This window comes from Heliangelus exortis, chromosome 17 (assembly GCF_036169615.1).
Source record: "Heliangelus exortis chromosome 17, bHelExo1.hap1, whole genome shotgun sequence".
NCBI lineage: Eukaryota > Metazoa > Chordata > Aves > Apodiformes > Trochilidae > Heliangelus > Heliangelus exortis.
In genome coordinates, this window is record NC_092438.1 from 1707489 (window position 1) to 1734772 (window position 27284).

The 27284-nt window shown below is 50.5% G+C and overlaps 3 protein-coding genes across 10 annotated transcripts in view; 1 reads left to right on the forward strand and 2 right to left on the reverse strand.

The window, feature by feature from the left end:
* TSC2 (TSC complex subunit 2) overlaps positions 1-12061 on the reverse strand; it is a 38156-nt gene extending 26095 nt beyond the window's left edge. For all 5 annotated transcript variants that reach the window (XM_071760897.1, XM_071760896.1, XM_071760894.1 and 2 more), the window contains exons 1-16: positions 11847-12061; positions 9795-9881; positions 8490-8600; positions 7507-7651; positions 7263-7380; positions 6718-6766; positions 6188-6313; positions 5774-5847; positions 5283-5409; positions 4524-4667; positions 4162-4299; positions 3857-3960; positions 2985-3066; positions 2483-2638; positions 2071-2187; positions 196-318 (exon numbers count right to left, since the gene is read on the reverse strand). In XM_071760897.1, the coding sequence (XP_071616998.1) occupies positions 196-318; positions 2071-2187; positions 2483-2638; positions 2985-3066; positions 3857-3960; positions 4162-4299; positions 4524-4667; positions 5283-5409; positions 5774-5847; positions 6188-6313; positions 6718-6766; positions 7263-7380; positions 7507-7651; positions 8490-8600; positions 9795-9881; positions 11847-11984 (1839 nt within the window). In that variant the 5' untranslated portion in view covers positions 11985-12061. The remainder of the gene's footprint in view (positions 1-195; positions 319-2070; positions 2188-2482; positions 2639-2984; positions 3067-3856; positions 3961-4161; positions 4300-4523; positions 4668-5282; positions 5410-5773; positions 5848-6187; positions 6314-6717; positions 6767-7262; positions 7381-7506; positions 7652-8489; positions 8601-9794; positions 9882-11846) is intronic.
* A 1804-nt stretch (positions 12062-13865) lies between these two features.
* NTHL1 (nth like DNA glycosylase 1) lies at positions 13866-21028 on the forward strand. Of its 3 annotated transcripts, XM_071760718.1 has the most exons (6): positions 13866-13995; positions 14313-14629; positions 15923-16093; positions 16562-16721; positions 18886-18991; positions 20639-21028. In XM_071760718.1, exons 1-6 carry the CDS (start codon positions 13869-13871, stop codon positions 20760-20762), a joined length of 1005 nt encoding a protein of 334 aa, XP_071616819.1. In that variant the 5' UTR covers positions 13866-13868; the 3' UTR covers positions 20763-21028. The 3 variants fall into 3 exon arrangements, with proteins under 3 accessions (XP_071616819.1, XP_071616818.1, XP_071616820.1); XM_071760717.1 differs by lacking the exon at positions 18886-18991; XM_071760719.1 differs by lacking the exons at positions 13866-13995; positions 14313-14629 and adding an exon at positions 15339-15534.
* Positions 21029-21517: 489 nt separating this feature from the next.
* The window catches only part of NHERF2 (NHERF family PDZ scaffold protein 2), a 30782-nt gene continuing 25015 nt past the window's right edge, over positions 21518-27284 (reverse strand). The window contains exons 5-8 of one of the 2 annotated variants that reach the window (XM_071760720.1): positions 26254-26297; positions 25707-25769; positions 23054-24299; positions 21518-22947 (exon numbers count right to left, since the gene is read on the reverse strand). In XM_071760720.1, coding sequence (XP_071616821.1) covers positions 24141-24299; positions 25707-25769; positions 26254-26297 — 266 coding nt within the window. In that variant the 3' untranslated portion in view covers positions 21518-22947; positions 23054-24140. Of the gene's footprint in view, positions 22948-23053; positions 24300-25706; positions 25770-26253; positions 26298-27284 lie in introns of those variants that run through there. The other variant, XM_071760721.1, reaches the window with a different exon arrangement.

The following is a 27284-nucleotide window of genomic DNA, read 5'->3' on the forward strand; positions in this document are numbered from 1 at the left end:
TTCCAACAGGTGCTGAGGCCAGTTCTGCAGAAGGCAGCACTTGTGGTGCGACAGTAAATATTCTTACTCCGATTCGCCAAGAAACATTTCATTCTACTTCTGGCAAACTCTACAGTTCCCACCCGCCACCCCAGAATTCCAAAGAGGAATTCCAAAGGCAGCTCTTGGCCTGAAGGCACAGGTTACTGCTCACACCTGCAATCTGATGCTGCTAGCAACAGCCAGGCTGTAGGCATAGATGTAGTGGCGCTGGACGTGGTGGATGAGCATCTCGTAGACCCGCATGGCGTGGCTGGAGGGGAGGCTGTAGAGTTTGGTCTGCAGAGGAAGAGAGACACAGATCAGCAGGCAGACTGACACCTGCCCTTCAGAAATGTGTCTGCACTGAGAGAGCAGGAAAAAAACCAACCAAAAAACTGCCCCTGAAAGAAACATCAACAGCCGGCTCCAGAGAGAACATTTGCGAAGACCCCACAACGTCTGCAAAGACCCCACAACCTCTGCAAAGACCCCACAACCTCTGCAAAGACCCCACAACCTCTGCAAAGACCCCACAACCTCTGCAAAGACCCCAGCACCTCTGCAAAGACCCCAGCACCTCTGCAAAGACCCCAGCACCTCTGCAAAGACCCCACAACCTCTGCAAAGACCCCACAACCTCTGCAAAGACCCCAGCACCTCTGACAAAGACCCCACAACCTCTGCAAAGACCCCACAACCTCTGCAAGATCCCAGAACCTCTGCAAAGACCCCAGCACCTCTGCAAAGACCCCACAACCTCTGCAAGATCCCAGAACCCTTGCAAAGACCCCACAACCTCTGCAAAGACCCCAGCACCTCTGACAAAGACCCCACAACCTCTGCAAAGACCCCACAACCTCTGCAAAGACCCCACAACCTCTGCAAAGACCCCAGCACCTCTGACAAAGACCCCACAACCTCTGCAAAGACCCCACAACCTCTGCAAAGACCCCACAACCTCTGCAAAGACCCCAGCACCTCTGCAAAGACCCCACAACCTCTGCAAGATCCCAGAACCCTTGCAAAGACCCCACAACCTCTGCAAAGACCCCACAACCTCTGTAAAGACCCCAGCACCTCTGCAAAGACCCCAGCACCTCTGCAAAGACCCCATAACCTCTGCAAAGACCCCAGCACCTCTGTAAAGACCCCAGCACCTCTGCAAAGACCCCACAACCTCTGCAAAGACCCCAGAACCTCTGCAAAGACCCCAGAACCCTTGCAGAGACCCCAGCACCTCTGACAAAGACCCCACAACCTCTGCAAAGACCCCACAACCTCTGCAAAGACCCCAGCACCTCTGTAAAGACCCCACAACCTCTGCAAAGACCCCACAACCTCTGCAAAGACCCCACAACCTCTGCAAAGACCCCAGCACCTCTGTAAAGACCCCAGCACCTCTGCAAAGACCCCACAACCTCTGCAAAGACCCCACAACCTCTGCAAAGACCCCAGCACCTCTGCAAAGACCCCATAACCTCTGCAAAGACCCCACAACCTCTGCAAAGACCCCACAACCTCTGCAAAGACCCCAGCACCTCTGTAAAGACCCCAGCACCTCTGCAAAGATCCCACAACCTCTGCAAAGACCCCAGCACCTCTGCAAAGACCCCAGAACCTCTGCAAAGACCCCACAAGCTCTGCAAAGACCCCAGCACCTCTGTAAAGACCCCAGAAGGGCACTGGCTGGAACAACCAGCTGTTCACAATTGCTCAGCTGTGCCTCAGGACCCACTGCCCCAAACACAGCAGGTCCAAGGTCATGAGCCCTTTCTGGCAGTTTATGAACACATCTCCACACCTCCACACATGCCAAGGTGCTGATACTCATTGCCCAATGAAAATAAGTCCAATGGAAATGAGAAAAGGAAGCATTTAGCAAGTGGTCAGTCAGTACCCAAGAGCAAAAGGAAGAACCACAGCAGGAGTTAAAATATTTTTTAGGTGGATAAAACAAGACAGAACATTCAGGAGCATGGCTATCTAAAAACCCAAGTGCAGCAGCAGACTTTTCTGAAGAAGACACCTTTAATGCACTGCAGCATTTACCTGAAGAATTATCAGGAGTCCAAGAACTGCAGTTTTGACATCCTCCAAAGAAGCTGAGTAGGAGAGCAAGTCCCTTTCTTCCAGCTCAGAAGGAGATGAGAGAGAATGTGCAGCCACCTTTGGCAAAGCAAAGCAATACATGGTTTAAATCTGCAACATCCCCTTTCTTTATTTCCACCCTGGAAGGTCAGGAGAGACTCCAGCAAACCCTGCCAGGTAGCTTGGAGGTGCTCTGGCAGGGTTCCTAGAGCTCCTCTCTGCTTCAGGCCTGCAGCCTCCAAACCCAGCAGTCTGCCAGCACCTGCTGAGCCATGCAGGGGGTCAGTCCTGGGACAGTCCCCTCAGCCACAGAGAGAGGAGCTGGCAGAGGATGGGGGTGATGCTGCTGACACCTGGCCCAGCTCTGCCTCACCTTCTCTATGATATCAAGCAAGCTGTTGAAGTGATGGGTGTTGCAGCCTTCAGCCAGGTCTACAAGAAGCTGAGTGGCCAGTTTTCGGACTTGGTGGTCTTTATCCTCTGGAATGTGAGCCAGCTGAGAGATCACAACCAAGTTTATCAGCTCTTCCTGCAAGAGGAGAGACCTTAATAAGCCTTGGCAGTTTGCTGTCAGTCACTCAGTCAGCATGGTAGAGGGATGAATAACTACAAAAAAACCCCAACACTGATATTCTGCTGCCAGGTTTGTTCCTCAGCTAACTCCTGAGCTCTTTAATCTTTCCTCTTCCATCCAACTAAATATTTTTTGCAAGCCATCCCTCCAAACATTTATGACTTTTGTGGCTTGGATTCAACACTTCAGTTTTTATCTGTCCTACAGACTTGACAGCCCAGAGCTCTCCTGCAGCTCCCCAGAGCCTTTCCCACCCACTTAGGATCTCCCACGGGGTCAGGAGAAGCAGATAAACACAGACCTCATAGAACTGTCTGTTAATACTCAGGACAAAGGACAAGACATCCAGGACTTTAATCCGAACAGCACTACGAGTTTCATTCCTGAAATGGGAAAAGCAAGTTGAAAATGAGCAAAATGAAGCTGCTGATACTTAGGGAAGGAGGAAGAGAAGGAAGTAAAATTAAGGCAAACTAAGAAACAACCTAAGAGTTGGAACAAGAGCTGTCAGAGATCAGCTGAGCCTTCACTTAATGTCTCCACGTGCAAAATCAGATTTAAGAACCAACTGGAAACTGGAATCCCGCTTCAACTTTTCCTACCTCTGGAGACCTGTAAGTGTAGTTTTCCCATCTCCAACCCAAATTAGGAAGCACATGACAGAAGAACAAGCACTCTGCTGAGCACATTTAAACCCAAACATCTGGCACCAAGGAAGAGCTGCTCTCTGGCAGCATTTCACAGACAAGACAGAAGTTTGTTATTGCTGCCTGTTGGTATTTCAGAGCCCAAGAACAATCCTAGGAGTACCATTTGAATTCCAGATATTTTAATGCTGGATAACTAGATGCAATCCAGATGCTTAACAGGAAAGTCTTGTTTGGTGTCAGAACCAGGAAGTGCTGTGGACTGGAACTGAACTGCCAAATCTAATTGGAACAGCACCATCCAATGGAAATAAAGAAAAAAACCCAAAAAACATTTGTATAGATAACTCAGTGGAAACTTTTCTTCTGTTAAACAAAAAACTTCCATGTTGTGTGTCCTGGATCTACCATGCTTCTTGAAAGTTATTTACTAACATTAGAACTTCAGAAAAAACATTATTTTAACATGAAAAGTGGCAAGAAATATTTAAAAGTGCCTTGTATTCACAAAGTTCTGATTTCATACCTGAAGAATCTCTCCATCAGCATCTGCAGGTTGTGAATCCAGCCATCTTTGGCAGGATGAATGGACTGAGCTCTGTATGTTATCAAGTTCAATACAGAAGATTCCTTTCACAAAAAGATCAAGATTTTTTTTTTTTTTAGTGTATAAGCAAACACAGTATTTCCATTCCCCCCAGACCCCACACCACAAACAAGGCTCATTGGAGCCCTTACAATGATTTTCTGACCACTCATTATTTTAGGACTCCCAGCTTCCAAGTGAATTATATAAAACAGTCAACACAGGGAGACAATAATAAGTCTTACTGGTCTCTGATCAGCACATCTTTCCACCAGCTCAAAAAACCTCTCCTCAGAGCCATGGAATTCATTCTGGTCACAGAGTTCTTCTACTGTAGTCAAAAGATCATGTACAATGGACTTAAGTTCTTGGCTCTCCAGACTCTGAAACAGAGACAAAAACATTCCTAAAAGGCTTCTACCTGACTGGGAAGTGCAAAAGTTAAATACAAAGAGAAAACCTGGCTGAGAAGCAGAGCCCTGAGAACTGGGGCAAACCCTCATCCAGCTTCAGAGTTCAGCAGTGTACAAAGAGGAGATCAGTTTGCACAAATATTTATGGCCAGGTGTTTTGACTGAAAGCCCATCAAAACAGGCTCCCCACTTGCCTGCAGCTGCTGCAGAAGCCTCTCCATGATGTCCAGAAGGATGTCCCATGTTACAGCTTGCAGCTCCTTCCCATATTTCTTTATCAGACGAGTTATGGACAGAACTATCTCATAAGACACAACTGCATTGGGACAAGTCATGGCCTGGAGGACAAAGCATCTCAGTCAGATTAATAAGAGCTGGAAAGCAGTGATCAGAAACTTCAGTTCAAAGAAAACATGCTTTATTCATTATTAGAAACTCAGCCTGAAGGTCTGAGAAACACACTCAAGCTTGTGCCCACAACAGGCACAGCCAAAAGGATTTTCCCAAGTGCAGTCACACACCCTGCAAGCAGCTGCAGAACAGATGCCAAACACACGTGGCAGGGCACACGTGCTCATGATTCCTGCTTGAGGTGCTCAGATGGGAAAAGAATAAAGGAGCTCTGAGGCCATCTCTGAAGATATCAGCCCTCACTTGTTGTACCACACCCTGGGAAGAGTGAGAGCTTTTGTTTCATTTTGATCTTTGAAGCTGAAGCACTCACAGCGTAGGTATTTGATAAAAATAATTCAGGCTTGGCTTTTCTGGCCAAAGCTATTCCAGAGGGAGGCCTCTGGTTTGAACTTAAATCCTCTGCTGTTTCCCTGCCTCCCTCTTGGCTTTCAGGCACACAAAGATCTCTTTGGTGCAGAGGAGCACATTTATTTTTTCCAAATTCGGACAGCTCCGGACATAAATCTGATTCCAAAGGTTCCTCCAGCCTCTCATCCTACCTTGAGGAATGAAGGCAGCACTGAAGTTGGGGAATTCTTGAGTGAATTGAGGCGATGGGCACCCCAGAGAGCCATCCCAACAAAGAACACAGCTCCTCTCAGCAGTGCTGCATCTGCCATGTAGGCTCTGAAAGAAGAGAAGAAAGTTTCAGACCATGCTGCCATTATTTTAGCATCCAGGAGCCAACAGCAACATCACTGTCACAACAGGGATTACAAGTCAGGGCCCTGCACAGTGATTTACAGACATTAAATGTCAGTGATTTACAGACATCAAAAGCAGAAAATTATTTTGTACAACATCAAACAAAGAAAAATTTAATTCGGAAAAGCCAAAAAGTGAGTGCTAGGGCAGCCTAACTGGGAAGGGAATTAATTTCTAAACACCAGGGCCTTCAGCTCATCCTGCTGAGGTCAGCAAGCCCCCAGCTCAAGGGGACCTCTGCTGAGGTTCCCTTCTGTCAGCTCCACCTTTACCTGTCCTCCTTTACCTGTCCTCCATGATCCTGCACATGTTGTAGATGGCACTGTGGCCCAAATGGGTTCCCAGGAGGTTGCGCATAAGCTGCAAATCCCAAGAGAACACTTAATTATCCAACAGGTACAACACTCATTAGCCTAAAGACACAGTTAGCTGGCCAGTCATGTCCCCCACGTGGCAGGGAGATGCCTCCAGCCACTTCCATGCCACAGCAGGAGCCTGAGAGCAAACATCAGCTGAGAGCAGACTGCGGGTAAATCCCGTGGGCACGGCAGGACTCACACTGCCAGCGTGCTGATCCCTTAAGACTTGGGACAACTTCTCATTTATTCTTCAACCAAACTGAAACGTGGGGCAGCTGTGCACAGGCACATCTGACACCTCAGTTCTGAGGCCAAAACTCCTTAAAAAAATAAGCTGTGACCTTCCAGCAGGGCTCGCAGAGCTCCTTGACGTTGATGGTACGGCACAGAGTGATGATGAACACTGGCAGGTTCTCTGAGGGCAGGCAGTTATAGCAAACAACTGCATCCAGGACTTGCAAGGAAATCTTGGGGAAAAAGAAGGACAAATTGGTTAGACACTTCCCTAAGAGGAAAGCGGGTCAAATCCTAGCCTGGCAGACCAGGAAATCTCCTGGAAGTCAAAAGGGATGCGAATAATCCTTTTATAAATATCTGTTTTTTACTTTTTAATCATTGCAAGCTGGAAGGTAAACCATAAAAAGCACTGTTGAAAAATGGATTCTTTTATCAAGCTTCTCAATGCTCTGTTTGTTTTAGAATAAAATGATTATTGGTGCCTGAGACCCAGTGGCTTACAAATACTTCCTAACATTGCATTAGCTCTCTTGTAAGATGAGAATAAACTGAGAGGGGAGTCTAAAGATTTTTGTTTGTATAAGTTACAGTTTCAAAGAACTCCAAAGGACCAAGAGAGACTCAAATTACTGACCTCTATGTCCACGGATGATGAAGTCTGAATGCACAAGAGGCATATCTTGCTGTTAGGAAAGAACATTTAATTATATTTGACTGCTTAATATGATTTTAGGCAAATTACAAAGAGCCAAAAGAGACAAATAAGTTGGCATGTTATTTTACTCATCCTTCCCCTTCCTGGGGTGTTGTTGATGACACCCCTGGAGACACTGAACCCTGCAACCTCTTTTATAAAGTTAAGTTGAAGTTGCACTGAGGTGCAGCTCAGAATGCCTACACTGAGACAAGAGCAGACACCCCCTGTGAGCCTGAGCAATGGAATCAGACCCCTCACATGAAATGGGGAAAGCAGAGGCATTAAACTAAACCAGATCTGAACTGTTTTTTTCAGTTTTAAGAACTGAAAATCTGTCAGAAATGGCAGGTATGACCTGCAATGAAACAAATCCAGGTGGGGTGACAAATATTCCACTTCTCTCTATACTGAACTGCAACTTTCTCCAGTAATTTCCCAAGAATAAGAATGTAGGAGTTAAAAAAAAAAAAATCACAACTTACTGGACCATGTCAGCAACATAATCTTCCAGATAGCAGCTATTGAATTTCACCAGGTTCACTAAAACCAGAAGGAACTCAGAAGACAAACCAACATCCATCCACTGCAGTACAAAGTCAGCTGAAGAAGAAAAACAACTCAGTACAATACATGCTTTCTACCCAGAAGTGGTATCACTGCCTTTTTCTTCTAAAATATTAACTTATTCCCAGCAAACTGAAGAGGGGTAGAGACCTCACTACTCACCTAACTCTTCTTCCAGGTAGGTGATGTATCTTCCATTCTCTGTCAGAGCCTTGAACACCTCCAGTCGTTCATGCAAATCCTCATTGGAGGGATAGTCCTTAATGACCTTAAAAAAGTGTGCTCTGAGGATCCCTAATCTCTCACCCTTTAAAAAAATAAAAATAGAAGAGGGGAGGGGAAGAACAGGGCCACTAATGAAAAAGGACAGTTAAATCCTGGATCTTTTCAAGGTCTGTATACATGTAACCCACACGCTCAAAATTATTATTATTTTATTTTCCTACAGGCTATAAAAATACCTCCCATCTCTTGTCAGTTCCATCAGCACTCAGGGCTGGAGGCATTTTGTCCAGCAGCATGCAGACAGCAACAAACACACAAAGCAATCCACAGAAACTGCAACTGACAGCACTGACAGCAGATCATTTAGAAAAAAAACCCCAAGCCAACACCAACAGAATCAATAACTCTTCTGCTCATGAGCATCTCCCCTGCTTTTACAGAAGACTGAAAACTGGGACTTTGTTCTGAACAGTCTTATGTTTGTACAGCACGTTGTAAAATCTGAAGAATTCATAGTGTGCTTAACTTGGCCAGACTAGAAAAGCATCTCAGAGAGAACTTGCTGCATACTTGAAACTTGCTGCTGCTGAAACATCAGAACCAGCTGCAGAGTAGGAGTGATAGATCTGGGCAAAGACCACAGAAAATTTGCTGTACTAGGCTGAACTTCATTCAAAGTATTTCCTCTTTTTCAAGAGCACTGCCCCCAAACAGAAAGGGTTTTCTCTGAGTGCTAGGAGAGGTTTTGCTGTGAAGCCAAACCAAGACCTGAGTTTAAACGCTTCCTCTTCCCATGTAGAGGGCACAGAAAACCATGAAACAGGGCAAGCAGCAGAGAAAAGCCACCCAGTATTTTTCCCCCTTCTACTCTGCACAAACCCCACTTTCTGTGCTGTGTTTCTTCTACCCCTGGTTGTCACCTGTCCTTGGATGATGGACTTCAGGAGGTGAAGCACAGCATGCCTGGCTTCAGCGGGGCGCTCTGGCTGCAGCATGTCAGCCACCACCTTCCAGATGGCTTCCACTGCATGCTGGAAAAAAGGGAGAGGAGACAGGCAGAGGCAGGAAAGTGAAGCTGCTGCTGGGATCTGCACCCAGGAGGTCAGTCATTAATTGTGGCAGTTCCCTAGGCAGGGATTCCCTAGGCAGCTGTCTCTTTTCCAAGACCTTTTTTCTCTTTTTCTCATTTTCCTGGCCCTTAGCTCAGAGGAACCACGTGGGAAACACCAACCCCCACCCCTGTGTGACCCCTTCCCCCCCAGGAACCCCAGTTCTTCAGTCTCTGTGTCAGCATTTGAGCAGAAACCTTCACCCCAACATGGGATGAGCTTAAAGCTGATGTGAGGTTGCTCATTACCAACCCAGAGCCAGCTCCCAGACACCTCCTCAGGATGAGCAGCACCCCCCAGGAGCCCCCCTGGCCTGGATATTCACAGCATTTCCCTCCAGTCAATCCAGGCAGCCCCTCAGCTCCACACTGGGGAAGTTGGACAAGACTCATTTCCTTTTACACCTTTTTTTTTTAAAACTTTTTCCAGGTTTGGGTGGCACAAACCAGCTGCTGGGATTATAGCATCATAGAATCCTGGAATGGGCTGGGTTGGAAGGGAGCTCAGAGCTCATCAAGTCCAACCCTTGCTCCACTCCCCCCGTGGTTCCCAGCCCATGGCACTGAGTGCCACATCCAGGCTCTTTTGAAATATCTCCAGGGATGGAGAATCCACCCCTTCCCTGGGCAGCCCATTCCAATGGCTGAGCACCCTCTCTGCAAAGAATTCCTTCCTAATATCCAACCTAAACCTCCCCTGGCAGAGCTTTAGCTCTGCCAGGGGAGGTTTAGGTTGGATATTAGGAAAAAATTCTTAAGCCCATGGCCTCTTGTCTTGCTGAGAGTTGCCTGGGAAAAGAGCCCAACCCCCCCCTGGCTCCAACCTCCTTTCAGGGAGTTGGAGAGAGTGATGAGGTCTCCCCTGAGCCTCCTCTTCTCCAGCCTCAACACCCCCAGCTCTCTCAGCCTCTCCTCATAGGATCTGTGCTCCAGTCCCTTCCCCAGCCCAGTTGCCTCCTTTGGACCTGCTCCAGGACCTAGCAGTGTTACAAAGCAGTCCAACCTCCAGGAGCCTTTTCCAATAAGTTTAAGGAACTTCCAAAAGTTTTTCCAATTAAGTTAATGCTGATTAAATCTGCATCCTCTCCCAATACTCACTGAACACTTTAAAACTTACCTCCTCAATCTTTTTTGTTTTTGCCACTTCACAGATCTGACCAATGGCTCGGATCCTGTTACTTAACCCACATTCTATGCTCAGTTCCTGGAAAGAAATGTAAAAATAAGCTGAGAGTTTATCTTACTAGAAACACTTACTAGAAACCCATTTCTCCAAGGGGATCGTGAAAAATAAAAAAAAAATGGAAAAATAAACTGGAAAAATAAAGCACACATTTGCCCAAAATGATCTGCCCATTAGTCATCACCAGAGCTTTTCAGGAATTCCTCCAAAAACACTTTTCCATGAGCAAATGGTTTGTCAGAACCAGAACTTGCAGAGAACTGGAGCCAAGCAGCTTTTCTCCTGCAGGACACAGCATCCCATCCTCTTCAGGGAAGTCAGGAACTCCCTGGCTGTGCCACTCACCCAGTTCCCAGGAAAAGGGCAGAGGAAGGAGGGAAGTGGCTTTCCAGCAGCTCAGAGCTTGGCAGACTGGAAAGGGCTCTGATCTGCTCCTCCCTTTTATACATTTTCCTCCCAATATGCCAACTACTCTGCTTGCAGACTTGCTGTACCAACTCCTGGAACCAATGTGTTGCTTTTTTAAAATTTATTTTCACAAAAGCAGAAGGTTTTCATAGAATACAAACCATTTCCAGGTCGTGCTAACTGCCACCACATCACCTTCGTCATGCTTAAGGCTATAAAAACAAAAAGTAACAAAAAAAAAAAGGCAACAAAAAAAAGGCAACATAAAAAAGGCAACATAAAAAAGGCAACATAAAAAAGGCAACAAAAAAAAGGCAACATAAAAAAGGCAACATAAAAAAGGCAACATAAAAAAGGCAACATAAAAAAGGCAACATAAAAAAGGCAACAAAAAAAAGGCAACAAAAAAAAGGCAACAAAAAAAAGGCAACAAAAAAAAGGCAACAAAAAAAAGGCAACAAAAAAAAGGCAACAAAAAAAAGGCAACAAAAAAAAGGCAACAAAAAAAGGCAACAAAAAAAAGGCAACAAAAAAAAGGCAACAAAAAAAAGGCAACAAAAAAAGGCAACAAAAAAAAGCAACATAAAAAAGGCAACAAAAAAGGCAACAAAAAAAAGGCAACAAAAAAAGGCAACAAAAAAAAGGCAACAAAAAAAAGGCAACAAAAAAAAGGCAACAAAAAAAGGCAACAAAAAAAAGGCAACAAAGAAAAGGCAACAAAAAAGGCAACAAAAAAAAGGCAACAAAAAAAGGGAACAAAAAAAAGGGAACAAAAAAAGGCAACAAAAAAAGCAACAAAAAAGGGCAACAAAAAAGGGCAACAAAAAAGGGCAACAAAAAAGGGCAACAAAAAAGGGCAACAAAAAAGGGCAACAAAAAAAAGGCAACAAAAAAAAGGCAACAAAAAAAAGGCAACAAAAAAAAGCAACATAAAAAAGGCAACAAAAAAGGCAACAAAAAAAAGGCAACAAAAAAGGGCAACAAAAAAGGGCAACAAAAAAGGGCAACAAAAAAGGGCAACAAAAAAGGGCAACAAAAAAGGGCAACAAAAAAAAGCAACAAAAAAAAGCAACAAAAAAAGCAACAAAAAAAGCAACAAAAAAAGCAACAAAGAAAGCAACAAAGAAAGCAACAAAGAAAGCAACAAAAAAAAGCAACAAAAAAAAGCAACAAAAAAAGCAACAAAAAAAAGCAACAAAAAAAGCAACAAAAAAACCAAAAAAAGCAACAAAAAAACCAACAAAAAAAAAGCAACAAAAAAAAGCAACAAAAAAAAGCAACAAAAAAAAGCAACAAAAAAAAGCAACAAAAAAAAGCAACAAAAAAAAGGATCCTGGAGCCTGCAGTAAGAGAAGAGCACCCCAGCAAGTATCTCCAAACACTGAAAAGCTGAGTGAAATGGTGCAACTCCCCAGGAGCTGAGTTTTGCATCCATTCCAGCAGGGAAGTTGAGAGGGGGCTACGACCAGAGAGGGGGGGGGAATGACAGAAAAGTCAGGAGAGTGACCCCCCCCCTCCTGCCAGCAGCTCAGGTGACCCCAGCACCACCCCCACCCTTCCCCCCCTCCCTTCTCCCACCTTGAGGATTTCTGCAGTGATGATGAACTCCGTTTGCTTGCCCTCTGATGACTTGGAACTTCCCCGGGATGTTCCCAGCCCCAGGAGATTCCTGAATTTCTCCTTCAGTCCAGAATCCTTGCTCTGGGGCTTGGCCATGGCTGAGCAGCACCCAGCACCCAGCACCCAGCACCCAGCCCTGCAGAGAGAGAGCAGGGAGGCTGAGGGGGAAAAAACAAACCCTGAAAGGCTTTAAAATCCAGTTTTGATCTGCTCTGAGGGGAGAGAGAGAGAGAGAGGAGGCTCAGCTTCAGCACCCGCGTCCCAAAGCTGCCCCAGCACCTTCTGGGAGCTCCAAGTGCCCCTCCTGGGCTGAGTGTGACACAGACAGACAGACAGACACAGACACACAGACAGACACAGACAGACAGACACAGACAGACACACAGACAGACACACAGACAGACACAGACACACAGACAGACACACAGACAGACACACAGACACACAGACACACAGACAGACACACAGACAGACACACAGACAGACACACAGACACACACACAGACACACACACAGACACACAGACAGACAGACAGACACACAGACAGACAGACAGACAGACAGACACACAGACAGACAGACACACAGACAGACACAGACAGACAGACACAGACAGACACACAGACAGACACACAGACACACACACAGACAGACACACAGACACACACACAGACACACACACAGACACACACACAGACACACACACAGACACACACACAGACACACACACACACAGACACACAGACAGACACACAGACACACACACAGACACACACACAGACACACACACAGACACACACACAGACACACACACACACAGACACACAGACACACACACAGACAGACACACAGACACACACACAGACACACACACAGACACACACACAGACACACACACAGACACAGACAGACACACAGACACAGACACACACACAGACAGACAGACACAGACAGACACACAGACACACAGACAGACACAGACAGACAGACAGACAGACACACAGACACACAGACAGACACACAGACAGACACACACACACACACACAGACAGGCAGACAAATCTCAGCAGCCCAATATCACCTGGGGACACCCCAAAACCCCTGGTGGACACCCCACATCCCCAGGGGTCACCCCACAACTCCAGGGGACAACTCACATCCCAAGGGGACACCCCACAACTTCAGGGTCATCCCAGAACCTCAAGGGGGAGACACCCCACAACCCCAGGGCACAACTCACATCCCAAGGGGACACCCCACAACCCCAGGAGACACCCCACAACTCCAGGGGTCACCTCACAACCTCAAGAGGGGGACAGGGACATCCCCCAACCCCAGGGAACACCCTACAACCTCAGGGGTCACTACACAACTCCAGGGGACATCCCACAACCTCAAGGGGGGGTCACCCCACACCCTCAGGGGTCACCCCACAACCTCAGGGGTCATCCCACAACCCCAGGGGACACCCTAAAACCTCCGGGGTCATCCCACAACCCCAGGGGACACCCTAAAACCTCAGGGGACAACTCACATCCCCAGGGGTCACCCCACAACCCCCAGCACACCCCAGGACACTGCCCCCCGTGCCCCCCGCGCCAGGCCACAGCCCCTTACGGACATACAATGAGGGACAAGCGAGAGGCCACAGCCCAGGGAAGGGGACCCCCCAAGGGAAGGGGCTGCCAGGGGAGGGGACCCCCAGGTGACCCCCCCAGCCCAGGCCGGGGGCAGCCCCGCACACCCCGGGGCACAGCAAGGCCCCGCCTCCCGCTAGGCCCCGCCAGGCCCCGTTCGCCCCAGCCCGGGCAGAGCCCCCTCCCCGGCATTCGGGGCCTCCCCCCCCTGCCCAGCTCCGCACCCCCCACTCACCCGCACCCCGCTCCGCACCCCGCTCCGCACCGCCCCCCCCAACCCCGCGCTCCCCGCACAGAGCGGAAGTTCCGCCTCTTCCGGCGCCAGCAGCGGCCGCCGCGGGGCATGCCGGGAGTTGTAGTTCCCGGGGCCGCCGCCATGTGCGCGGCTCTGTCCGCTGGGAACGGGCGGGCGGCGGCCCGGGGGTTCGGCAGGGCCAGGGGGTTCGGCAGGGCCCGGGGGGCGGCTGGAGGTACCGGAGGAAGTGGGGGGTGAGCGGGGATTCCCGGGGCTTGGCATGGGGGGAACGGGCACCTGCGTGCGGGGACAGCGAGGGCCCAGCCCGGGGGACAGCGCCACCGGGGGTCCAGTTGGGACTGGGTGGGTGTGGGGTGGTACTGGTGGGCCCAGTTGGGACTGGGTGGGTGTGGGATGGTACTGGTGGGTCCGGTTGGGACTGGGTGGGTGTGGGGTGGTACTGGTGGGTTAGGAGCAGGTTAGGGCAGTTTGGGGGGACTGGGGGCTCCTTCCCCCTGGGAATTCTCCTCCTTTCTCTCCCTTCTCTCCCAGGGCCAAGCCAGGACCCATCCTGCACCCAGAGGCCCGGCCGGAGGAGGAAAAAAATCAGCATTGGTTATGAGTCCAGGCATGGGGAGGGTGCTGAGCAGGGACAGGGTGCTGAGCAGGGACAGGGTGCTGAGCAGGGACAGGGTGCTGAGCAGGGACAGGGTGCTGAGCAGGGGCTGTCAGAGCCCCAGAGCCCCCCCTGGGAGCCGAGGGATTGGCGGCTGCATCTGGAACGGATCCGGGAGATGAGGAGGAGCAGGGATGCTCCTGTGGATCAGATGGGAGTGGAGAAGTGTTACGACAGCTCTGCAGCCCCTGAGGTACCAACACCCTGCAGGCACAGCCCTGACCCACAGACAGAACCATCCGGGTCGGAAAGGAGCTCTGGGATCATCAAATCCAACCCTGCTCCACTCCCCCCGTGGTTCCCAGCCCAGGGCACTGAGTGCCACGTTCAGGCTCTTCTTAAAAACCTCCAGGAATGGAGAATCCACCCCCTCCCTGGGCAGCCCATTCCAATGCCTCAGCACCCTCTCTGCAAAGAATTCCTTCCTAATATCCAACCTAAACCTCCCCTGGCAGAGCTGAAGCTCTGCCAGGGGAGGTTTAGGTTGGATATTAGGAAAAAATTCTGAAGCCCATGGCCTCTTGTCTTGCTGAGAGTTGCCTGGGAAAAGAGCCCAACCCCCCCTGGCTACCCCCTCCTTTCAGGGAGTTGGAGAGAGTGATGAGGTCTCCCCTGAGCCTCCTCCAGCCTCAACACCCCCAGCTCCCTCAGCCCTTCCTCACAGGACTTGTGCTGGATCCCTTCACAGCCTCCTTGCTCTTCTCTGGACCCTCAGGCTCCCACACTCTCATTTTGGGCCCCTCCAGCTGTCTCCAGAACACAACAATAAATGCAGGGTGTAGCAGGACTCAGCTTTGGATTTGGTGTCACCCACTCTGCAGCCATGGGGGGTGGCACCAAGGGCAGCTCTGGGGCTAAGGAGAGCACCATATGGAAATAACATTGTCTTTTTCCTAGGGTTGCTTCCAAGAAAAAAAAAAAAAGAAAAAAAAAATGGACATTGTCACCCTTAGCACACCCCAGTGTTCCTCACAGAGTTTCCATGCACTGGGAGCTTACTCTGCTTCCATGCACTCTGAGGTTTTTCCTGGTGCATCTGGGGTTTTGTAAACTTTTTGGAGCAAGGATTGGGTCCCATGTTGTCCTGGGTCAGTCCAGGTTAGGTGCATCCTTATTCTGGTGGGGACAGAAAAATAAGGGGAAAATAAGTCCAAAAATAGCAGGTAAATGGTCTGGGCTAAACCCTTCCCAGCAGCACCAGAGGAACTCCTGGCCCTTTGTGGCATCCTTGGTGTGAGATCCCAGCAGGCAGGAGCTGCTCTCTGCATTTTTATGTATCTGAAGGGATTTTTTTTTTCCCTTTTAGTGCCTGATAGAACTCCAAGGTTACATCTGATGCCTTTTGCAGCTCTTCCAGTCTCTTGTAGGCAGACAGAGCTGAGCCAGGCTTGGTCCCTCTTATGCTCTGGACTTTAACTGGTGCTGGGTGGGAGACCTGAGCCCCAGGGGTGTCTGGATCCATCCTGAGCCTCTTTCTCCTCCCCAGGTGATGCGTTACCAGGTGCTGCTGGCCCTGATGCTCTCCAGCCAGACCAAGGACCAGGTGACATCAGGTGCCATGCAGAGGCTGAGGGAGGGTGGCCTGACAGTGGACAGCATCCTGCAGATGGATGATGCCACCCTGGGCCACCTCATTTACCCCGTGGGATTCTGGAGGGTGAGTGCAGCATCGTGGCACCCCCACCCACCCTGCAGGGAGAGGGGTCCCTTCCACCACCCCCCAGTCCCACGGAGCCATCTGAGACAGCTCAGAGGCTCAGCTGGCTCCTTCCAGGCTGGATTTGTGGCTGCTCACTCCCAGCAGGTGACAGAGGCAGAAGGTGGCTGCAAACCTCTGTTGTGCCCTAGGTGAGCTTCCCCCTGGAGCCAAGCTGGAGGTTGCTTTTTTACACCAGTTTTAGCAGTCTCTGTTTGCCTCACTGCCTGGGGGTCACAGCTACTCAGGTCTCCACATTTTTTGCTCCCAAAAAGTCCAGGACCTCAGTCACCCCCCCTGCAAACCCCACTGTGTGGCCTCACCTGCACCACATGCTCAGGGCTGCTTTGGTCTGCTGAGCTGTTTCTCTCTTTTTCCCCTCTGTTTGGGGGCAGCTTGGGTTTCCTTCTCATCCCTTTGGTTTTCCAGAACAAGGTGAAGTACATAAAGCAGACAACAGCCATCCTGAAGCAGAAATATGGGGGTGACATCCCAAGGACTGTGGAGGAGCTGGTGCAGCTGCCAGGAGTGGGGCCCAAAATGGCCCATTTAGCCATGAACATTGCCTGGGACAGTGTGTCTGGGATAGGTGGGTTGGACCCTGTTTTCCCCTCTCCTAAATCCTGCTTGATCCATTCCCTGGGCAGAGGGGAAGCATTGCAGCTGGGAAAACTGCCCCAGGAGCCTGATAGTTTTGCTTCAATCCATCTGCAGAGTATTTTGGGAGGTGAAGGATGTGACCCTCAACCAGTCCCAGCAGATGAGTTGCTATAGGATCTAAGCATGGTCCCAATAATGTTTTTTTCCCCAAATCTGCTAGCAGAGATCTCTCAGGGCAGTCACTTCTTCCCCTCAGGTTCTGGTAAGCTCTGAAAATGTTGCTGAGTTGGGTGGGTGCCCAAAAGGCTACCAAAAGCAGAATAATTTGGTGTCAAGTGACCTCAAGTGATTGAGATCATTCTGGGAGTTCCCAATAGTTTTAGGGCAGCCTGAAGCTATTTTTTTGGAGGGTTTTTTTTTGGTTTTTTTTTTTTTTCCTGGAGTTGCTTCTACTTAACACAAATCTCATTTGGGATTTTGCTTTGGCCAAAGAGGGCAGGAGCAGGAGCTGAGTCCAAATTCCCACGGGCGCTTGGTAATTCCCGAGGGGTGGTGGAAAGGAGAGGTGGACACCCCCTTGCTGCAGAATTCCTGCTCTGCTGGGGCTCCTGCAGCTGGGCAGAGGTGGCCACAGGTTTGGTGTGGCTACTGAGCAGGAAGGGACAGGGAGCACAGGGCTGTGACCCTGGGAATGGGCTCAGGGTCCCTGCTCTCACTGCAGGGTTGGGGAGCTCAGCTGCCAGCAGATGGAGCTGAACTCTCAGCCCGGGCTGGGGGCTCCTGGGGACAGATTAATATTCCAAGTGTGGTTACTGCTTAATGGAGGAAGCCTGGGAAAGCTGGGAATGGAACAAAACCAACCGAAAAAACAAACCAACTGTTTAGTAATGATCCTCATCTAGAATAGTTTTGTGCATAATATTATTGTATCTCATATACTGTACTGGCCCTATTAAACAAATTAAAAATCCCAATAGTTAAAAAAGCCAACCAGAATGCTATCCATAAACCAATCCAAATGTTTTTCTCCCAATGTTCTTCCTCTCATAATGTGCAAAACAACAAAAAGACAAAAAGCAAATTTACTGTTACTGTCTTTCTCTTTATGACCTGGCTAATGTCACAAAGTCAATAGGGACTATGCAGAACTTTGGTATAAAAATGTCATGTAATATTACTGTCACAGCTCGGGGGATGACCTTTAGTAATTCACCCCAATGTTTGCTGAAATAATACCAAATTAAAATGAAATAAACCACATTGTACTGTACACACACTTTACACATTAAGCACAAAAAATACCTAGTAAAACTAAGACAAAAATAAAGTCTTTTGCAAAGAGACTAGAACTGGTGTTCTAGAACTAGAGAATGGAACACCTGAGTTCTGGAACTAGAACACCTGAGGAGTGCCAGCCCCAGAGGGAGCCCCCAGCCCCAGAGGGAGCCCCCAGCCCCACTGGTGACCCCAGATGTGGCTTTTACCAGCACTGGGGGGTCTCTTGCTCTCTCCTTGCTGTGGGGGAGGGAAGGCTGGGGGGGGGCAGACCTAGCCAAGTGCTTTCCAAATAATTGTGCACTCGGTTTTGATTTAGTAGGCAAGAGTTGGTCTTCCTGTTTACAGCAATTCCCTGGGTTTTGTCCAATTAGCCACAGAGACAGGTTTATCACTGCTGATCTAACAATAATATACTTTGCATTCAGAGCTTTTTAGCTCCAAAAAAGCACTCGATAAACATTGCTCTGAGCCTCACAAACCCTCTGGTGTTGGTAGGGATTATGAAATGTGTTTTCCAGCTGGGTAAACCCAGGGGCAGAGCTCCCAACTTGCGTAACGTCAGCTGAAACGTGGGGAGGAAAGGACCCTGGGCTGGATCAGAGCACAGAGAGAGCTGGAAGGGGAGGCTGGGTCAGGTCCTGGGAGCCTGGCAGGAGCTGTGAGATATCCCTCCCATCTTGCTTTTGGCTCTGGGCCTGGGGAGAAAAAGGCAGCAGGGTTTGTTCTGAGGGAGCTTCCCCTCCAGGTCAGTGCAGGGCTGTGCCTGGGAGGATGCTTAGGAGCAGCTTGGGGACAGCTTTGGGGCTGCTTTGGGCTCTGCTCTCTCCTTTCAGGTGTGTCTGCCCTCACCTAAACCCTGGTTTCTCCTTTCCTAGCTGTGGACACCCACGTGCACAGGATCACAAACAGGCTGAAGTGGGTGAAGCAGCAGACCAGATACCCCGAGGAAACTCGGGTGGCACTGGAGGACTGGCTGCCCAGGTGAGCTCCCAGCCTCCTTCTTCCACACCAAACCCTCTCCAGCTCCCTGCAGGACCCACACCTCCTCTCAGCCTTGCTAACAGCATTTTTAGGGACTGCACTTCGGGTCCCTCCTCCTTCTGGGGAGCAGCCTGCAGGTGTTTCTCCTCCCTCAGAACTGCAGCAGCTCAGCCAGGAAACACCCAAGGAGCTCTCAGACACCTCAATCATTGCATCAGGCACCTCAATCACTGCATCAGGCACCTCAATCACTGCATCAGACACCTCAGTCACTGCATCAGACACCTCAGTCACTGCATCAGACACCTCAGTCACTGCATCAGGCACCTCAATCACTGCATCAGGCACCTCAATCACTGCATCAGACACCTCAGTCACTGCATCAGGCACCTCAATCACTGCATCAGGCACCTCAATCACTGCATCAGGCACCTCAATCACTGCATCAGGCACCTCAGTCACTGCATCAGGCACCTCAATCACTGCATCAGGCACCTCAATCACTGCATCAGGCACCTCAGTCACTGCATCAGGCACCTCAATCACTGCATCAGGCACCTCAATCACTGCATCAGGCACCTCAATCACTGCATCAGGCACCTCAGTCACTGCATCAGACACCTCAGTCACTGCATCAGGTACCTCAATCACTGCATCAGACACCTCAATCACTGCATCAGACACCTCAATCACTGCATCAGGCACCTCAATCACTGCATCAGACACCTCAATCACTGCATCAGGCACCTCAATCACTGCATCAGGCACCTCAGTCACTGCATCAGGCACCTCAATCACTGCATCAGACACCTCAGTCACTGCATCAGGCACCTCAATCACTGCATCAGGCACCTCAATCACTGCATCAGACACCTCAATCACTGCATCAGGCACCTCAATCACTGCATCAGACACCTCAATCACTGCATCAGGCACCTCAATCACTGCATCAGGCACCTCAATCACTGCATCAGGCACCTCAATCACTGCATCAGACACCTCAATCACTGCATCAGGCACCTCAATCACTGCATCAGACACCTCAGTCACTGCATCAGACACCTCAATCTCTGCATCAGGCACCTCAATCACTGCATCAGACACCTCAATAACTGCATCAGACACCTCAATCACTGCATCAGACACCTCAATCACTGCATCAGACACCTCAATCACTGCATCAGACACCTCAATCACTGCTAGGGCAGGCAGGTACCTGGAGGTCATGATGCCAGATTCTTGCCTTGCCAAGTTTACGGTGCCCCAGTCCTGGTGCTTTTTCTGCACAGGACCTTGCTGAGCCTCATGGTCACAGCAGAATCAGCCCAGGGTTGGATTCTGACCTTCCCTGATGCTCAGTATCCCACACCAGCTGGCAGCTTCTCTTGCATCTCCACATCTGGAACATTCCATAGCACAGGAACAGGACCTCCAGCACTCTGTGTGCTCCCCATCCCAGCTCAGAGGGAAGGGGCAAGCTCGGGAGGGTTCTTAGCAGGAGGCTGGGACCCACCTCCAGACACCTGGGGAAGCCAAGAGGAACAGGCAGGAGGCAAAAGGGACCCTTTGAAAAGCAGGGGCTGTTCTTTAACCCCTCCAAGCAGCAGGATCAGAAAGCTCACGTGGTTTTTGGTTGTAATTTTCCAGGGATCTCTGGAGGGAACTCAACTGGCTCTTGGTGGGCTTTGGCCAGCAGACCTGCCTGCCTGTCAACCCTCGTTGCAGTGAGTGCCTCAATCAAGACATTTGCCCAGCTGCAAAGAGACCTTGAGGGCTCATCCAGCTTCTTTCTGTGGAGCAGCAAAGCTGCTTGGGCTCAGCAGCAGCCCAGGAAAGCTGCACTGGTGACTGCAGGGGGAGAGGAGACTGCTGCAGCCAGCTCAGCAGCTCAGCTCTCCAGAGGAAAAAGGGTTTCTCAAAGCTCAGCAGCCCTGCTGGGGCAGCTCTGAAGGTGAAGCAGTGGGCTGTGAGCAGCCAGAGAAATGCTTTGTCCAAGGGAACTTGCTGCTGCTTGTAAATACAGATTTAATAAAGGTGGTGGGGGGTGGTTTTTCCTACCTGTGAGGATTCCTGGCATCTGTGGAAGGGAGGAGAGCAGGGGTGGCTTGAGCATGGGGCACATAGCACACAACCTGCTAGAGGAGATCCAGCTGCAGACTTGAGGAGCAGAGTTCACTGCCTGGAGAAGTCACCTTGGGGTCCTGGTGGCAGGGGGTGACCCAGAGCAGGGCAGGCAGCAGACAAACCCAGTTTCTCTCCAGTCTGTGTGTGCCAGAAAGGGTTCCAGGAGCCAGGCTGGTGTGTGGCTCAGGAGCTGACAGGAGGGACATCACCACCACCCTCTGCCTTTTTGTTCTTCAAAGAAAGGGCAGTGCTGGCTTCATTGTAGAGCTTCAAAGGAATAATTTCAGCTACTCTCTAAACAGGCAGGGGAGGAAGCAAAGTTTATAATGTGCTAAAGAAGGCTGTAATTCCCTTCTCAAGTTCCCTACCAAACAGATGAGGAACGAGCAAGTAAACACTTGGTACATGGGAAAAGGAGGTTTATTACTGACATTACAGTGTACATTATGTTTTTACAATGTAGCTGACAGCCTTATACTTCACCAATTTTTTTTTTTTTTTGTCTTTTCCGAGTTAAATGTACAGGAACTGAATAATTGCTACTGAGCTACAAGATGTCAGAAATACGATAAGTGCTTTAACCAGGAGCTGTTTCCGTGGACTAAGCAGAGATTAAGATTTTTGAAATCTTACCAGTACAGACCTGCACACCCTATTTCTTTTTTTTGATCTGCATTGAAAAACTACACGTTCTCCTCTCTCCCCCACCTCTCAGCTGCAGGGGGCCAGGGCAGGGTGGTATTTACAGTCAGGTCTGGGCTCTCTGGGTGGTGTCAGGGGGATGGAGCTGGGTGGGATGAGGAACATTGCCCTGCCCAGACCTTGGGGCACTACTGGGCTTTGGCTATGGAGGCACAGGAAGGACCCATGAGAAAAACCAGGGCTCCTTCAGAAGGTGACTCATTTGTAGAAGCAAATATTTGGGGCTGGCTGGAAAGAACAGGGAATTGTCTTCGTTGCAGGGTAGGGAAGAGGTGGTTTGGTTACTGGCAGAGCTCTGGAGGGGAGGCAAACCCCTCTGCTGGGATCCTCACTGACAACCAAAACCTGCACTGCTGCTTCTCCCAACTCCTTCTCAACCTATTCAGCCCAACAACATTGCTAAAAGATAACTTTCAGAAAAAAGAGAACTCACCTCCTTCACCCCGAGGCTCTCCCTGCTCCCCATAGCCACGGGCATCGGCTGCTCCCCGGTGCAGCCCCAGCTCCTGGCTCTATTCCTGCAGACCCCTGCCCCACCCCGACCCCCAGCCCACTGCCCAGCAGAGCACTACGTGTCCTAAGGCACCTTTTAGCCCCAAACTCCAGAAATGCACACACAGCCCTTCAAATATCCCTGACTGACCCCACGGCCACCAACTCGGAACCCAGCGGTGCCGGAGCTCGTGGCCACCTCTTGCACAAGGCTCATCCCTGGCCAAGGAATTCCTTCCTCTGCTTTTAGCTGGGGACAGGGGTTTGTCCTGCTTTGTCCTGCTGTGCCTGGTCCCTTCCCACGGCTGCCTGCCTTGGCATTGGAGCTGAAATCCCAGGAGCTGTGGGAGAGGGAAGGGACCAGGCCCTGCCCTGGGAAAACACCTCGGTCTGCAACCCCTGAGCCTGTTCCTCAGCTGAGGCATCTGCCCCCATCTACAGCCAAAGGCAAGGAAAAAAGAGCTTAAAGTGAGCTTCAGTTGTAATGCTTTAAAGAGCTGGTTTGGGGGCCTTTTTTTGAGGCTCTCATGCCAAGAGCAGCATGGTTTCAAAGGAGGCTGGAGAGAGCCAGAACAACTGCCCACTCCATCACCCCCCTGCCTGCTTCAGAGCCAGCTCCATGGAGACCCCATGGACACCTCCCAGAGACCCCATGGACACTTCCCAGAGACCCCATGGACACCTCCCAGAGACCCCACAGCCCCACAGGACACCTCCCAGAGACCCCACAGCCCCACAGGACACCTCCCAGAGACCCCATGGACACCTCCCAGAGGTGATGGCTTCACAGGCTGGAGGCACCAAACACCAACCCAGGTGGGACCCAGACCCTGCTCCAGGACCCAGCACCCAGGCACACTCAGGACTCAGCCCACTTCCTCCACACCAAGTCCTTGGCCAGAGCTGGATCCCTCACAAGTCTCTCCAAAGAGTTTTTGTAGCATCTCGTGGCTCTTCTCTTCTGCTGGAGCTGGGTCAGCAGCACCCTGGGGCAGGGATGGCCCCAATCTCTGCCTTCCCCCACTGTATCCATGGCTGCAAACATCGAGGCCTGAGGCATCTGGGCTGTTGAGTTTGGGGTTTGTTTTAAAATCCTGCCCTCTCCCCTCTGCAGAGCCATCAGGGCTGAAAAAGGGGCTTTTATTGCCAGGGCAGGAGTCACTGGTGAGGAGCGGGAGGTTCCTAAGCTAACGGGAAACATGTGGGTCTTCATTTAAAAGAAAATAAAACCAAACAAAACCTTTTCCTTTCAACAGCAAAGCCAACAGAAGCAATTTCCAGTCGCTCCCCTTTTCCCCCACTGTGGGAGCAGTTGGGGTGCTGGGTACATCCCACCCCGTGGGTCCCCCCACAGCAGGGGCACGAGGCCATCAGACCTCAGGGGCACAGAGCATCCCATGGGGCTCAGTCTGGGACACCCACAAAACCAAAACAAACAGCCTAAAGTAGTAAAAAAAAAAAAAATATATATATATATCCTAGAAGCCTAAACGATGCAGGTAAGAAACAGGAGTGAAACAATTCCAGTCCTTTCTCATAGGAACAGGGGACAGCAGGCAGGCAGAGCCAAAGGGCCAGCAAGACACAGAGCTTTGGTCACATTTGTCTTATGAGAATCGCTGGTGAGTAACAATAATAATAATAATAATAATAATAATAAAAAATAAAATAAAATAAAAAAAGACTTTAAAATACGCCTTGTAAAAGCAACCAGTGAAGAGCAGAGCACAGAGCATCTCACGTGGACACTGAAGGACAGGGCGTAGGCACCTCAGAAATGTCCCAGCTGGGGCAGGGCAGGAGAGTGATGGGCAGCAGCCCCCAGCCAGGCTCAGAAATTGCTGAAAATCTCTCGTTTCTTGTTCCAGTCCATCTGAGGAGCTCTCTTCTTCACCCGCTTGGCCCTCACCTTCTCCTTGGCCTCAGCAGCTGTGGGGCTCAGGCTCAGCCCACTCTCCTCGAATGGGTCTCTCTTCTCCAGGTCTCCATCCTGCATGGAGAAGGGATCACAGGACCAGTCGTGTTGGAGAGGACCTCTTCAGACCCAGCCCAACACCACCACCCAAATAAACCGTGTCCTCAAGTGCTACAGACACACTTTTGGGGTTTTTTTTTAACACCTCCAGGGATGGGGACTCCACCTCCTCCCTTGGATGGATGGAACACGAGGTGTCCCCAGCCCAGGGCAATGTCACCACCACCACCAGGCACAGCCAGGCTGTCCTTCACAGCCCCAGCACCCATGACAAGCAAACAGGCAGGGGTTGGGGTATTTTTTTTTTTTTTTTTTTTTTTGGAGCAGAAGGTCAAAGTTCCTCCCTTCTGTGCCGTGTCTGTGGTTTCTCCAGTGGTGGCAGCATCCGTGTGGCTCATTACTACATTGCATTTGGTGGGGTTTGGGTTATTTGGTTTGGTTTGGTTTTTGCCCCTGCTTGGGAAAAAGAAAAATAAATACATAAAATGAGTGGCTGCCAGAGCTGGAAGTGGAAAAGCAGAAAAGGAGAAGCTGCTGCCAGAGGGAAAAGAAGCTGCTCTGCTCGTCTGCAGGGAAAATGAGAAGTTGTGGCTGACAGGGGGGAATCAGGGGGAGGAATTGCCAGGCTGGGGCAGCAGGACACAGCCTGGATTTCCAGAGGCAGCAGCCCTTGGGGCTGGACTTGTGTTATTTAATGCTCAGAGAGAAAAGGAGATGCCAGACTGCAGGCGTTTGGCTCTGGGTCACAGGTGGTGTGCGGGGGTTTGGAGGCTCTGGGTGCTCAGTGCCACCAGGATCTGGCTCCCAGCCCTCTGGGACAGGACAAAGGCACCAAGAACCAGCCCAGCCCCTGCTGAGCACCTGCATGGAGCCATCCTGCTACTTGTGGCAGAGCCACAGGATGAGGAGGAATTCTGGGGCACTTCAGAAATCTTCGACTTACAATTAAAAAAAAAAAAAAAACACCAAACCAAACCAAACCCTCCTAAATGAGTTGTACCAAGGGAATACCAACCTCTGCCCACACCAACACTGTGATAAATTCCCTGTTTTAGCTCCAAGCTAAAAGCAGTTGGGCTTTTCTCAATTTTCCCCTCCCTTTTTCCTCTTTGCAGTCCCCTGGACAAAGAGGGCAAAGACCACCCCTGGGACAGCCCAGTGTCACCCTGAGGGTCCCCAGCTCTTGACCAGCCAGCCCAAGGAGCTATGGATCCATCCTAGCACTGCAGCCACCTCTGGGCTGGGACCCATTTCATGCACATTTTATACTCCAAGGGATGAAAAAAACCCTCTGGATTTTGCTGTCTGGATGGATACAAATGTACCCAGGTCTGTGAGATAAAACTGAACACACACTGAAAGGCATCAGTACAAGTATGGACCTACAGGGATGTAAAAGAGGAAGGAAAGGGGGGGATTTACCTCTGATTCCTTCCCAGGACTTTGAAGGTCACTGTGAGATGAAGATGTGGATCCTCCATTCAGCTGGGGGGGAATTAAAGGGTTAATCCAGGTGGCACCAAGACACAGTTGGAAAAGAAATAAAAAGCTGGGCAGAAAAATGCTCTGGGCTGGGGGAGGGGAGGGATGGACAGACAGAGCCCAAGCAATGCCAGGCTTGTCCAGGGCCAGGAGGAGAGAGTGGTGCCACAGGGACCCTGCACAAACCCACCCAAGAGCTCCCTGGGATTTGCTGCTGTCCCTCATCCCTCATCCCCATCCTGGGGGATGGGGGGAATGGGGCTGAAACCAGCAGTGCCCAGCAGGAAGCAATGAAAAGCAGGCAGGAGCTAAATTAAGGAGCCTTGGGGACATGATGAGCATCCCTTCCTCTGCTCTGACCCACCAAGAGCCTGGCATCTCCCCTCCAGCCCTCTGAGCCCCCTCCCTCTGCACTGAGCCCCCCCAGGGTGCTGCCCAGACACCCTGCTTGTCCCCTCAGGGCATCCTGGAGCCATCAGGTCCTCACCTGGGTCTGGGCAGATCCGTTTGTCATGGGCTGAGGCACCACACCTGGAGAGCAGAGGGAGAAAACACCAGATCAGGGGGGTCAGCTGGGGTTGCTGCCCCATGGAGCAGCCCCTGCCTACCTGCTCACCCCCCCTTTCTGTCCTCCTGGAACCAAATTCCATCCATTTAATCAGCAATCCCCAACCCAGAGTTCTCCCCAGCAGCAACTTGTTGGTGTCAGAGCAGCGTGTGACAAACAAACCCCTCCCCAGGTTCCTTTTTCTGCTCACATCCAAGGATTTGCACTGAGGATATTCCAGGCCATGGTAAATTTAACCCAGATTAACTGCTGGTCACCACACTGAAGTCACTGCTAAAGGCACAACCAGGTCTCATCTGGCCCAGGCTACCAGATGTGTGAGCTGTGATGGGGCTGACAGCTGAGTTAGGAGAAGCACCAATGGTGCAAGACACCAGTGTGGGTGCACATCACCCTGGAACCCCAAATCCAGGGAAGCAAGAGCAGAAAAAACCAAGTGCCAAAAGCAGAAAGCCAGGGCAGGGGAGGCCACAGCTCCAGAGCCACCATCTGGGCCCCTCAGCTCAGGAAGGAGATTGAGGTGCTGGAGCAGGTCCAAAGGAGGCAACTGGGCTGGGGAAGGGACTGGAGCACAGATCCTGTGAGGAGAGGCTGAGGGAGCTGGGGGTGTTGAGGCTGGAGAAGAGGAGGCTCAGGGGAGACCTCATCACTCTCTCCAACTCCCTGAAAGGAGGTTGGAGCCAGGGGGGGGTTGGGCTCTGCTCCCAGGCAACTCTCAGCAAGACAAGAGGGCACAAGAGGTCTCAAGTTGTGCCAGGGGAGGTTTAGGTTGGACATTAGAAAGAATTTCTTTCTGGAGAGGGTGCTCAGCCATTGGAATGGGCTGCCCAGGGAAGGGGTGGATTCTCCATCCCTGGAGATATTTCAAAAGAGCCTGGATGTGGCACTCAGTGCCATGGGCTGGGAACCACGGGGGGAGTGGAGCAAGGGTTGGACTTGATGAGTTCTGA

Excerpts from the sequence above, each read along its gene's own strand:
- NTHL1 (XM_071760717.1), top strand. The coding sequence starts at position 13,869 with ATGCCGGGAGTTGTAGTTCCCGGGGCCGCCGCCATGTGCGCGGCTCTG. Across the intron at positions 14,630-15,922 it reads ACAGCTCTGCAGCCCCTGAG|GTGATGCGTTACCAGGTGCT; the intron begins GTACCAACACCC and ends TCTCCTCCCCAG. Across the intron at positions 16,094-16,561 it reads ACCCCGTGGGATTCTGGAGG|AACAAGGTGAAGTACATAAA; the intron begins GTGAGTGCAGCA and ends TTGGTTTTCCAG.